General features: G+C 45.1%; 1 protein-coding gene across 10 annotated transcripts in view; it reads left to right on the forward strand.

Moving 5' to 3' along the window:
* Positions 1–14,027, forward strand: part of LOC147019356 (fibroblast growth factor 13-like) — a 195,395-nt gene that overhangs the window by 86,053 nt on the left and 95,315 nt on the right. For 6 of the 10 annotated variants that reach the window (XM_085899793.1, XM_085899804.1, XM_085899797.1 and 3 more), the window contains one exon: positions 11,657–11,813. The exons of the other annotated variants lie outside the window; for them this stretch is intronic. In XM_085899793.1, coding sequence (XP_085755919.1) covers positions 11,657–11,813 — 157 coding nt within the window. The remainder of the gene's footprint in view (positions 1–11,656; positions 11,814–14,027) is intronic. 10 annotated transcript variants of the gene reach the window in all.

Here is a 14,027-nt window from a genome sequence, read left to right on the forward strand (position 1 = left end):
CTCTGCACAGAGAATGGTCCTAATGGATGGATGGAAGTACCGCACATCGACAGGCTCTTGTTCTTTGGCTATTGTGGGTTTAACTTTCACACAAGTAACGGCAGTTTGTTTTTCCTTGATCGACCAAGACCTCCGAGGCTTGTTATCCAATTTGTGTTTTCAAACGAGTCCGAAATGCTTTGAATGAGCGTCGATGTCACAACTACTCCGTCACGAGCATGTTTGGGTCAAAGACAAAAATGTATGGTCTGATGGGGATGTGCGATGTGATTGGCTCAGTGATAAATCAGCAGCTTTGATCTGAAAATTAGACTTATGTGATGCATAAAATTTTCCATCCTTCTTATCGGTGATTTGTATCAATAAGTGTGCGCGTACGCGCACCTGCCTGGTGTGTGTCTTGACATTGTGGCACATTGGGAGAAAAGATTTTGGTGGTCACCCTAACTTAACGTAACCTTTTAAAAAGATTAAAGACTTTTCGATGATGTCATAGGTGGCTTCGTCATGACGTCATAATGGCATACGAGAAACGCTTTATCGAATCAGTCTGAAAAATTTTGAGGGTTATCGATGGCTAAATTGTATGGGGGGGGGGAGGTGGGGGGAACAATTTACGTCGTTAGTCACATGGTTCGGCAGACTTTTTTCACATAAAAACCTTCAAAAATCTTCTTCTCCGAAACAGCTGAACAGATCGAGGCGAAACTTTATAAGTATGATCGCCTATACATGAGGAAAAAAACGTTATTCACCTATGATGTCATCGGTCACATGGTTTGGCAGCTATGATTTTTTTTGAAGAATAAACCTTTAAAAATCTTATTCTCCTGAACGGTTTGACCGATCGAGGGGAAACTTATCCACATGTTCTAGGGATACCAGTGTATTCAAGAAGAATTAATACGTCGCATCGTCTGACAGCCATATTGGATTGAATGAAAAATCTTAAAAAAAATTATTTATCTTGAACCGCTTCACCAATCATTGTGAAACTTTACATTTATGATCTATTGGTGATGTGGAATATATGTTCTAAATGTCAACCTGATCGGATGCATGGCCTGGAAGCCAGAATTATTTAATAGTTTGAATCTGGGTTCAGGGATTTAAATCAAACTTGGTGCAATTATTATAATGATGTAATAATGTGAGCGGAGGCATATCTGGCAACGTTGCGTCGTCGAAGAGTGCACTTCTGGTTTATCCTTTATTTAAGGAATCAAAAGTATTTGATTGTTAAAATTATTTAATATAGATACCTTGCAGGTTGGTTGATGGGCTTTAAAACTACTCTGCTCTTCTGAAGGTTGTGAGTTCAAATCCCATGGTTTTATTCTTTATTCAAGGATGTTAAGGTATATGATTGACTTCCAAACCTTCATCCTCATCCTCTTCCTTCTCCTTCTCCTCCATTTCACTGCCTGAATAAATTATTAATTTATCCACAAACTGTGGCCGACCTGCTCATGGCAAGTACACCAATACCCCCAACGTGAGTTAAGCGAGACCCTTCGTCCTGCAAACAAGCTGTGGATGACGATGACTCATGGAAGAGAATGTACATATATGACTTGAGGGACAAGGACCATCATCCCTGTACTTTTATGTTAACGAGGCATGACTATCTGCCACTTTGCTGACAGGTTTTGTGAAAAGACTTCACAAACATATTGCATGTCAATTTGTGAATCCCAATGAGGATGTAAGATTAAGTGAGACACTATCAAAGGATGTTCCATAACATGCAGTCATTGTTGTGTATTTTTATTTTTTGTATACATGAATGAGGCTTGTGGGAGGGAACAAAATGGAGAGGGGGAAACAGGAACAGAGGAGTGGAAGTGAGAGCGAGATGAAGGGGGAGATGGTGAAGGGCATTGAAATGAACAAGCTGGATGAAACACAGTAAGAAGAGGAAGGGGAAAGTGGAGATGAAACACAGAAGGAACAAATCAACCAGCAAATAACAAATGAAGAGAGGTGAGAGAGATGGTGGGGGGGATCACAATAATCTAGAAAAATTGTCAACATGCTAATTGGATGGGTGATGGTTCCTCTCTCTCACCAGCCATGACACTTCAGCAAAGGACTTCTGTGACTCCATGGGACTGCATCAATCCGTAAACTCTCTGATCTAGATTTCTATCAATGGCAAATTCTCCCTTCTGTATTTGGTTATGACCAAGTTCCCCACCAATGTCTCCTGCTCTTCCTCTGCTCCAACTGGTTCGTCTGACCACGTGCTGATGAAGCTCAACATCTCTATTGCTATTTTCAGAGAGCTGCCTCAATGCTGGCAAGTCTGGCAGTTCATTCAGGCAGATTGGCAGGGACTCCATGCGGCCATCTCTCTTCGGGACTGGTATCCCATGTCTACTGCGGTTGTACTGCCCTAATGTTAACTCAGCCTGGGAATTATTCCACAGAGACCTGCTCTCTTTATATCTCTCATGCACAGATTCATCCCATCTCGTCTTCAGTTATCATACCCATCCTCCCACCCGTGGTACGCTGAATCCTTTTTGTGAGGCAGTTGCCTTGAAACAATTTCCCTTCTCTTCCTGGAAGGCAAATTCGACCAGAGACAATCTCAGGTAATTCCACAAAGTCCGAAACAAGTGTTTGTCCACTCTAATGAGAGCCAGAAAACAACATCTATCAAACCTCAAGATTTAACTTCCATACTTGTCTCTTCAAAAACCTGGTGGTGCCTTGTTAAGTCTGTCCCTGGTGTATGCTCCACTTCCACCCCTTCCCTCTCGTCAAATTGCATCACAACCGACTCTGCTCGTGAAAAGGCTGAATGCCTCAATTCTCTGCTTGCTTCCAAATCTTGTGTCCCCAAACCTTTACTCTCCGTACCCATCCGACCCAGTCACACCCAACTGCTCCTGGACTCTGTGTCATTTGCAAGGTGGAGAACTTTTCAGGCAAATGAATTGGACAGCATCAGCTCATGTTTCCTAAAAACTTGCTCTACTGCTCTTGCACTTCCTCATTCTGCTCTTTTGCACTAGGTCATTCTCCGTATGCTTGTGAATCAGACAACATCACTGGATTACAAAAAGAAGGTGCAAAAATGGATCTCCTTCTCTACAGACCAATCATCTTACTCTTAATCATCAGTAAGGTCATGGAATCCATTATGTCAGTTGACATTAAAACCTTCCTTTCTCCAAGAACCTCATCGCAGATCACCAATTTGGATTCAGACCAAGTCACTCCATCTTGCACATGCTGCTTCTACTCAACCAATAATGGTTGGATGCCCTCAATGCTAGACATGAGTTCAGGGCCATCTCTCTGGACATATCTAGTACTTTTGAGACAGTCTGGCATCCTGCCTTTCTCTCCAAACTGTCTGCCTATGGAATCGAAGGCCAACTCCACATATGGATCACTGACTTCCTCGACTCTCGTAGCCAACATGTGGCTCTCAATGGAATCCTTACATCGCCTCTCCCTGTGAAGGCTGGAGGTGCCCCAATGCAGTGTTCTGGGCTCAGTCCTATTCCTGATCTTCATAAATGATATCTCTCACTCTCTGGAAAATCCCCTTTATCAATTTTCTCATACATTGATAAAATCATCATTTGGACAAATCTAGACTAATAAATGTCATTGTTTGTGTACGTGTCCTCCATAACTTCAACACCATGAAACCGAGCAGCCTGAAACTTTGCATGCAAACCAAGAAAACTCCAAGGAAGTGCAAGAGTGAAAATTGGGTGTTTGGGTTAATTAAAACACCCCTTTGAAGATAATTAACGTTATTATTTAATTATATCCTTCATCAGGTGATCCTCAGCCACCTCGCTCTCTGGGGTCTTAAGGCATAGCCTGGGTTACCTTGCTGGGGTCTGAAGTGGCCAGGTATTTGGCGTGCTCAACCATGCATTGACTTGGAACAGACCGCAACAATTTATTAATGATGAAGTTTTTTTTTCACTCTTCTCATTCTTCTTATCGATACCTACGAATCGCTAGGTCCATTGCAATGCTATAAACATCAGTGTTCGTGGCTCCATTTCAGTTCCGCATATGCCATAACCTCGAGAATCTCTTAAACTAAGATGGATTACAAAATTTAAGCTCCAGAATTTAACCTAGCAGCAGTTCTGACTCCTAAAAAAAAAAAGTGTTCATTTGTCTAATTCGGATATAGTTTGGACATTCGGACAAAGCTATCGCTTGCCAACAATTTAATTGGAGTGCTTGCTTGAGTGCTTAAGCCGCCTGCTGAGCGCCCGATAGTCGACGGTGGTGCAGTTCATGTCCCGATCGGAATGTACAGTCAGCAGTTGCTACAAGGTAGAGGTACATTAATGGGTATATTTGGATCTGTAGTTTAGGGACTCTCCTAGGGTATGTGTGTATGCCTGCATGCTTGGTTCCACAGGTGCCGTGGTGGCAAAGTTTCATCCCATATCTTGGAAATTTTAATTTTTAACCTCAGCAAGCATACAAGCGATAGTTTTCCTTTGTCCTCGTGACTGTTTCCAAAGCAATTGGTTATTAACCTCCGCCATCGAAGATCGGAGATTACTGTTTTCACCCCTTTCTGTTTGTTTGTTTGTTTGTTTGTGAACAGTATTACGGAAAAACTCGATGGATTTCGACGAAACTTGGTGGGGGGGTTAGGTATGGTCCAAGGATCATGCCATTAGATTTTGGACTTGGTCCAAAATCCAATATGGCCGCTATAGTGGCCATTTTGAAAATATATTTGAATTTATATTTTTTTGCATTTCTACATGTTTTAAGTGATTTCCAATCCCCCCCCCAAAAAAAAAAATTGTTAGAGAAAAAAAAATTTTAAACTTTTTTTTTCAACAAAATTTCGATTTTTTTTTTTTTGCATTTCTACATGTTTGTAGTGATTTCCAACAAAAAACATGCCAAAATTATAATTGCGGCTGATTTTGGAACTTCAGGTGGATATACCCAAGTAAAATCAATTTCTGTCTCAAGGAATCTAGTTATGACGAATGAATTGAGTATGTAAAAGTTAAAAGTAAAAGGGAAAGTTGCAAACTATAACTCTGTGAGCACTGTTGACGTCAAATTGAATGAATAGGATATCAGGTTCACTTGAGTGACCTCGCAGTATTGGCGGTGGAGGTTTTGCACTCTACCGAGTACTCTCCCTCTAGTTTTATATGTTTTGGTGCAGTGCTTTACAAAGGGTACATGATTTCTCTTTGTGAGTTTCAAAACAAGATACATTTGATAACACCCAATTTACCAGCCATTCACCGTATTAACATGTTTACTCAATTGCAGAGCCAAATTTTTTTCCACCTATCACACGAGTGTGTGTGTGTGTGTGTGTGTGTGTGTGTGTGTGTGTGTGTGTGTGTGTGTGTGTATTTTGCTCATAAAGCACACCATATTCTCTGCTAACTCCCATCCCTCCACGACCCCTACCGCTCTCTCTTTTTTTTATTTTTATTTTTATTTTTTTTGTATACCTTGGTCGAGGCTCGTATGAGAGCAAACACACAACTCACAGCAAGGAGGCATGAGACAAGAGGGGCGGGAGTGGAAGGGACAAAACAGTGGGGAACAGACACATTAGGTGAACTGTGGAAGGGAGAGGGATGGGGATGGGACGGGGAACATGGCGAAGAGAAGATGGACATTTCAGGGACTTTCAGGAAGGAAAGCAGGAGAAATGAAGGAAGTGGGCTTGGGTGGATTATCGGGGGTAGAAAAGATCAAGGATTTGGATGGGGGAAGATAAGAGGTGGTGGTGAACAGCTGTTTTGAAAGCCTGGAGGGAAGAATGGGAAAGAATAGAGTGAGGAAGTTTATTCCAAAGGCGGGAAAAAAGAGGAATGAAAGAGTGAAGATGAGCAGTGATTCGTGATTTTGGTAGTTTTACCAGAAGGGGGTTGTTGGCGGACCTTGAGCACCCTGTGGAAATGTGGTTGGGACAAATCGCAGAGAGAGAGCAGGGGGGGGGGCAAGGCTGGAGAGGAGTCGGTAGAAGACAGAAAGACCACCGACCAACCTGCGGTGATTGAGTGAGAGGCCCAAAGACTCAGCTTCATTGCGGGAGATGCCGATGATCTTAAATGCCCTGGTTTCGACAGCGTTAAGCCAAGAAAGGTGGGAGGCAGGAGCACCAGCCCAGAGGGGAGAGCAGTACTCCATCAGGCTGCGGACAAAAGCTTTGTAAGTGGTCAGGAGCTCAAGAGGGCCGAGGAAGGACTTAGTACGACGGAGGATTCCCAGTCGGCGACTGGCTTTTGAGGCGAGGTTGGAAATGTGACTTTCCCAGGAAAGGTCATGGCAGATAGTGAGACCGAGAAGCTTGAAAGAAAAGACTTCTTCCAGAGGATTGTTGAGAAAGTGGATGGGGGGGTTTTGTAAACGGTCCTTTCGAAGAGACATAGTGAGAGTGTGAGATTTGTCTGGATTGAAAGACATGTTCCACGTGTTGGACCAGTTTGTGATTTTATCCAGATCTGCAGTGAGCGAAGAAGCTGCTGCTTGCCGGTCTGAGGGATGACAGATGGTACGGCAGAGGGTGGAGTCGTCGGCAAAGAGAAATAGAGGATTTTCCAGAGAGTCCGAGAGATCATTGATGAAAACCAGAAAAAGAACAGGGCCCAGAACGCTACCTTGAGGAACTCCAGCCTGCACAGGAAGAGGGGATGAAAGAACTCCATTTAGGGCCACACGTTGACTGCGACAGGAGAGGAAGTCTGCGAGCCATGAGTGGAGATGGCCTTGAATACCATGGGAAGAGAGTTTGGTGAGTAGGGCAGGGTGCCAGACTGTGTCAAAAGCACGTGATATGTCCAGGGATACGGCTCGGATTTCCTGTCTGGCATTGAGGACCTCCATCCATTGATGGGAGAGCAGAAGCAGCATATCCAGGGTAGAGTGACCTGGTCTGAAACCAAATTGATGATTGGAAATCAAGCCATTGGAGAAGAGGAAGGATTTCATATCTGAAGCGATGATGGATTCCATCACCTTGCTGATGATTGGGAGAAGGCTGATTGGTCTGTAGTTATAGGGATCTGTTTTTGCACCTTTTTTATGCAGGGCAGTGATGTTAGCAGATTTCCAAGCAGATGGCAGATGACCTTGGGCAAATGAGAGGGTGAATAGAACAGAGAGAGGGTGAGCAAGAGCAGAAGAGCAGGCTTTGAGGACACGTGGGCTGATGCCGTCTGGACCGGTTGCAGAATCTGACTCGAGGTTTGAAAGCAAGCTCTCCACCTTGTCAGGAGAAAAGGATACAGAGTCCAGGGACAGTTGGGTGCGACTGGGTAAAGTGGGTAGAGATAGTGATGGGTTTAGGACACAAGATTTAGCTGCAAACACCGAGTTTAGACATTCAGCTTTATCACGTGTGGAATCAGCAGTGCGGCCATTTGAGGTAAGGGAGGGGATGGAGGGAGAACATACACCAGAAACAGATTTGATTAAACGCCACCGGGATTTTGAGGAGGGAGAGAGGTTTGAGAGTTCAGACTTGAGATGAGAAAGATGTTGTTTTCTGGCTCTCCTGAGGGTAGATACACACTTGTTCCGAGCTTTGTGGAAAGAACTGAGATTGCCCTCAGTTGGGTTTGCTTTCCATGAGGCAAAGGCAAGTTGTTTCAGGACAACTGCCTCACCACAAGCTTCAGTAAACCAAGGGCGGGAGGAAGGGTAAGACAACTGAACACGAGAGGGGATAAATCTGTGCATGAGGGAGAGCAAGTTTCTTTGAAAGAATTCCCAGGATGAGTTGATGTTTGAGAAAGTAGTGATAGGAGACCAGTCTGTAAGTTTGATGGCTGCTCGGAGACCCTGCCAGTCGGCTTGAGTGAAATGCCAGACTCGACGGCGGTGAGGTGGTTCTCTGATAACAGCCAGAGAGATGTCCACTTTGACAAGGACGTGGTCAGAAGAACCAATTGGAGCGAAGGAAGAGCAGCAGATATTGTCAGGGAAATTTGTCAAAACCAGATCCAGAAGAGATGGAGTACCATTGGTTGAGATCTGGGTCGGGAAGTTGACCGATTGAGTCAGTCCCAATGAGTCACAGAAAGCTTTTGCTGAGGTGCCATGGCAGGTGAGAGAGGTACCCACACCTAGCCAACTGGCGTGATGACAATTGAAGTCACCACATAAGAGGAAGAGAGAGTTTGGATGAGAAGATAGAAGATGGTCCATGTTTTCAGATAGTGAGGTGTAGATGGAGTCATCACTGTTCGGTGGACGGTACAGTACACATATAAACATGAGGTGGGAGTGGAGGGGAAGCCGAAGCCAGAGGTATTCCTGGGGGTGTGGGGGAGTGAGAGCAGTGCATGGAGAGTGAGGAATAGAGTCTTTGATGAAGAGAGCAACACCTCCACCAGGACGAGGCTCAGGTCTGTCATACCGTAAGAGGGAGTAACCGGGGAGAGATACTTGGGAGTCAGACACGTCTTGGGAGAGGAAAGTTTCTGTTAGGCAGATAATGTCTGGTTTGTCAGTGGCAACCTGTATGGAAAGATCTGAAAGGTTTGAGCGAAGGCCCCGGATATTTGAGGTCCACACTTTTAATGAAGAGGAAGGGGAGGAGGCTTTGGGTGCAGGAGGTGGAGGGGGAGGGGGAGGGTAGGACAAGGGACGAGGGGGCAGGTAAGGAGGGTTGCTGAAGGAGTGTGGGGTATTGCAGAATAACGAGGGGAGGGGGCCGAATGAGGAGGAGAAAAGGCTCTGTGGTGCTGGGGGAGAGGGGGAAAAGAGACAAGGAAGAAGGCAGTTGAGGATTTGAGGAGGTGGAGTGAAGAGATGGAGGTGAGAGGGCAGTGGAGGGAGGCAGGTTGGTGGATGAGAGGGGGGCAACTTTGAGAAGGAAGAGTGAGGGGGATGAAAGGTGGGAGAAAGGTGAGGGGGGATTTTTGAGAGAGGTGAGAGGGAGGCTTGGAGGGAGAAGAGTGGGATGGTTGCTTTGAGAGTGAGAGTGAGGGGTGAGGGGGTGAGTTGGCACTGAAGTTGGAAAAAAAGAATGGTTGATGGAAAGCGAACATCCATGGCAAACTGTGGTTTTAAAAGTTTTAGGTCAGAGATGCGATTTAACACAATTCTTGATGGATGCAATGAAGGCGAATTCAGAGAATGGAGAGAAGAAGCGCTGTAATCGTTGGATTTTTGAGGCAAGGAATGAAGGAGAGGTCGAAATGAGAGCAGTCTGTTAAAATAGCAGAAGAGTAGTGCATTGTGAAACAGTAAAGAGTACCACATGTGTGAGAGAGGAAGATGAAGCATTATAAGATCGTTTTTGTTGTTAAAAATAATGTATGAGAGAGTTCAACAGATTAGGTCATGGAAGTGTAAAAAAAAAAAAATCGAGGAAGTAGACGAGGAGGAAGTTAAGAGGAAGAAGAAGAAGCAAATTTGGGAGAAGGTGAGCGTGTTGTTGTTGTTGTTGTTGTAGGGTATTTTTTTTTTTTTTTTTTTTTTTTTTTTTTTTTTTAGATAAGAAAGAGATTAGTTGAGAGAATGGGGGATGTTTGGAAAGTGGGGAGGATCAAAATTGAAGGTAATGGGGAGGATAGAAATTGAAGGTAATGTGGAGAAAAAACAAACAAACAAACAAAAAAAAAAACGATCGAACACCGAGTGGAACCGGTAGGCCTCAAGTCTAGGCCTAGGCCTCAAGCACAGGTAAGAACGTCGACAAAAATACTCACAAAATAGCACGATTTTTGAAACAAAACCGAACTAGCAACACACAGTAACATGTAGGTGAGAAAATTAAACAGTTAAAACGGGAAAAATAACAACCGGAAACTTAGCTTTGAGAACGTCAGCAGGGAGCCCCGAAGGAGACCTCTTGCTGCTCCAAAACCGGAACCGGAAGTTCTTTCTCTCTTTATCCCATGTTTGCTCCACCCCCCTCCTAACACAGTGCAGCATCCTCCCACCTCCCTCTCTCTCTCTCTCTCTCTCTCTCTCTCTCTCTCTCTCTCTCTCTCTCTCTCTCTCTCTCTCTCTCTCTCTCTCTCTCTCTCTCTCTCTCTCTCTCTGTATCCGAGCATATCTGGAAGGTGGTTATGCCTAGATTGTGGTTTTCTCCACACGTATCCGAAAAGTGGTTATCTCTGCACGTATCCGGATGGTGGTTATGCCCAGACGATGGTTATCTCCATACGTGTCTGGATGGTAGTTATTTCTGGACGGTGCTTATCTCTGGATGTGTCCAGACGGTGGTTATATCTGGACGGACCCTTCTCCTCACACTATCTTCCCCTCCCTTCCCCTCACTTCTTCCCCCTCCCTTCATGCTGCATTCCCTTCCCCCACCCCTCCTTACTCCCCCACCCTTCCTTGCTGCCCCCTCCTTGCTCTCCCCTGCTTCCTCACTCCCCATCCCTCCTCCACTCCTCTCTCTTCTCCCATCTTTTTAACCCTACCCCCCTTAGTATACGCGTTGTTTGGATGGTGGTTATCTCCGGACATGTCTGGATGGTGGTTATGTCTGGATTGATCCTCCCCTCACACTGCCTTACCTTGCCATCCCCTCATGCTGTACTTCCTTTTCCCTCCCCTCACGCTGCCTTCCCTTTCCACACCCGTCCTCACTCCCCCTTCCTCCCTCACTCCCACACCCCTCCTTGTTCCCCCACCCCGCCTCAATCTCCCTCCCTCCTCGCTCTCCCTCCCTCTTTGCTCCCCCACATTCCTCTCTCACTCCCCTCCTTCTTATTCCCCCCTCCATTAATATTCCCGTCAGCGAAGCAACAGGTTCTATTCGCCCGTACACTTGGAATATGTCTCACAATCCTGACAAATCTCACACTCTCACGATCTCACGACTGTCTGGTACCCCCCCCCCCCACACACACACACCTGCTTTCTGAACAATCCTCTTGAGGAGGTTCAGTCATTCAAATTAATGACTGTCATTAATTAATTATTGAATATCAGCCATGATCTTTCTCGGACAAACCACATTTCAACGTTGACCTCCAAAGCCAGCCGCCGACTGAGCATTCTCCGTCATACAAATTCCTTTCTTGGCACACCTGAATTCCTATTCACCTACAAGGAAGGTGAGCATCTTGATGGACTACTGCTCTCTCCTTCCGGCTTGCGTGCCTGCCCCGTACGGTGTTCAGTTTGACGCCATGGAAACCAAAGCCTTCAAGATCATTGGAATCTCCCGCAATGAAGCTGAGTCGATGAGCTTATGACTTTGCCATCGCAGACAGGTTGATTGTTGCACCTTCTGCTCTTTCCGTGCTTTGTTCCTCCACTCCAGGTTCCTGCAGGACACACAAGATCCACCAAGACCTCCTTCTGGTGAAACTACCTAAATCCAGGATCACTGCTCACCTCCATTAATTTGTTCCTCTTTTTTTTTACCATCTGTGGACCCAACTTCCACATCCTCTTCAATCTCAGTCTTACCTCCAGGTCTTTGAGACAACTGTTCATCACCATGTCACATCATCCCCCATCCAAGAGCCTTGTATTTTGACTATTGACTAACACTATATAATGGCACTGTTCTTCTTATTTACTGAAGCAGTTTGTTTCATGTGTGTTTATAAAGGTTATTAATCTTTACACATAATAATACACAAAAAGTGAACGGTTAACCAAAACAAACCACCTCGCCGCTGATTTTCACCTGCCACCACCCGACCCGATGGACCAGTGCCTCGCTTGCGACGATTTTCATGTCGCGATTGTTGTCGTCAGTGATCGGCTGAAATCCGCTGCGGTGATCTACTACAATCGACATCGATTGAAATCTGCTGTGGTGATCTACGACGCGGGGAGTGGTGGGCTGGTCTGCCGCAGACTTTGCACGGGTACGAGGTTAACTTAAATATACTATCTCCCCGCTGCCTTTCGCCTGCAGCTCCAGTTAATTTTTGAGGGATAACTTGCTTACATATATGTATATTTACACTGGTAGTGGACAAAGAAATGGAAGTACCTGGGTAAATGAGGGGACACCAAGTATATTGAAAACAATTGCTTCCACACAGGTGTAGCCCACGTGTTAATTAAGCAAATAACGTTACAGTATGCTTATGGTCATGTTTAAAAATGGTGCACAGGCTTGGTTGTCTGTGATTATGGCTGGCATGGCTGCAAGAGGAGACCTCAATGATTTGGAAAGAGGGGGGGGGGATTATTGGGGTGTGTTTGGCAAGAGCTTTAGTGACAGCTTTAGTGACAGCTCAACTCGCTGATATTTCATGAGCAATGGTGTCGAAGGTGATGTCAGCATGGAACTCTGAGGGAAAGGCATCGTCAGCAAAAGGGCAACAGTGGGCGGAAGCGCATACTCCAGGATCGTGATACCCGTGCATTAATTTGAAGTGCAAGGCACAGCAGGCGCGCAACTGCAGATCAATTGACTGTAAATTTCAACCTGGGGTGTGAGCAATTCGTTTAATAAAAACGGTCCATCGAGAACTCCACAGAGCGGAATACCACAGTCGGGTTGCAGAGCACAAACCGCTCATCACACCTGGCAATGCACTGTTGCGTGTCCAGTGGTGCAAAGAGCACAAGGCAATGGACTACCGAGCCGTGGAGAAAAGTGATGAGGTCAGATGAATCATCCTTCACCATGTTCTCAACAAATGGATGAGTGCACGTGTGGTGCCAATGTAAAGAACTCTGCAACCCTGAGTGTTTAGTTCTATCAGGGAAGGGTTCTCATGGTTCTGAAATATCGTAGGGCGCATTTTTCCTCGTATGGTTTGGGTTCAGTCATTCCCTTTGAGGCAAGGTCAATGCCAATTGCTACTTAATGGTACTGAGTGACCATCTTCACCCCATGTTGTAGCATTTCTTTCCTGCCAGGAGAGGTGTCTTCCAGGGTGACAATGTCTCCATCCACAGAGCTCGTGTGTTCGCCCAATGGTTTGATGAGCATGACACTGATGTTATCCATATGTCCTGGCATTCTCAGTCACCAGATTTGTACCCAAACCAGAATTTAGAGGATACTTTAGAACAACACCTGAGACAGTGTTTTTCCACCTCCATCCAACAGGTGTGAGTTGATTAATTTTCTTGCAAAAGAATGGTGCTGCGTCCCTCTTGCAGAATTCCAGATGCTGGTGGACTCGATGCCACGGCGCAAGCAGGCCGTACTGGCTGCACGTGATGACCCAACGTCCTATTAAGTGACTTTATATTGGTGTTTCCATTTTTTAGCCACCATATATATATATATATATATATATATATATATATATATATATATATATATATATCCATACATATGTTTGTGTTGACACATACGTGTACTCATTTATCATCTCAATAAACAACTCCAATTGAGGGATGTTTGGCATACTTTCCATGCTTGCTGAGTTCATATTGGCAAGTGTAAGAAGCCATGCTAATCGAAGCCACACCAACCAGCCAGTGAAGAAAGAAACAAGAGTTTACTCACTCAACCAAAGAGCCAATAAACATCACTTGTAAATGCTGTCATTGACAGATGTGATCGTTTATCTCTCAATGAACAAAGCCCCCCCCCCCCCTACCTGTAAGTAGGATTTTGTGAACTCGTAAGTTGCCCACACCTGCACGGAATTATAAACGGAGTAGGGATGAAGTGGGCAAAAATGCAAATGGCATCTTGTGTCATCGAGCCGGCAAGCTCGGAGCAACAATTCCCATTTATTTCCACATCTGATGCAACTTAAGTGGCGAGATGTTCGATACGTGTCGGTTTTTGATGCCCAGGGTCCGTAATAAATATTCGTATTGGTGTCAAAGCCAGTGGCCAATTGCAAATTAATAGTAGGATGCGAAGGGGAAAAAAAAACACGCTTGAATCGGTGGTTGCAGCTTCAGAAATACCTGCTTTGTTCAACACTCTCACCGGTTACATGCCAGCAACGAACCTGGTACAGCAGGTGAATGAATGATTGCGTAGGTTCAACATTGCTGGCATTCATGCATCGTCTGAACACTTTGCTATTGAACCACTCAAATTGTGGGAAATGTTATACCAGGTTGTTTGTATATAACGCTTTGAAAATTTTCTTACACAGGCC

This window comes from Eptatretus burgeri, chromosome 10 (genome assembly GCF_056783735.1).
Source record: "Eptatretus burgeri isolate ZD-2024b chromosome 10, Ebu_testis_v1, whole genome shotgun sequence".
NCBI lineage: Eukaryota > Metazoa > Chordata > Myxini > Myxiniformes > Myxinidae > Eptatretus > Eptatretus burgeri.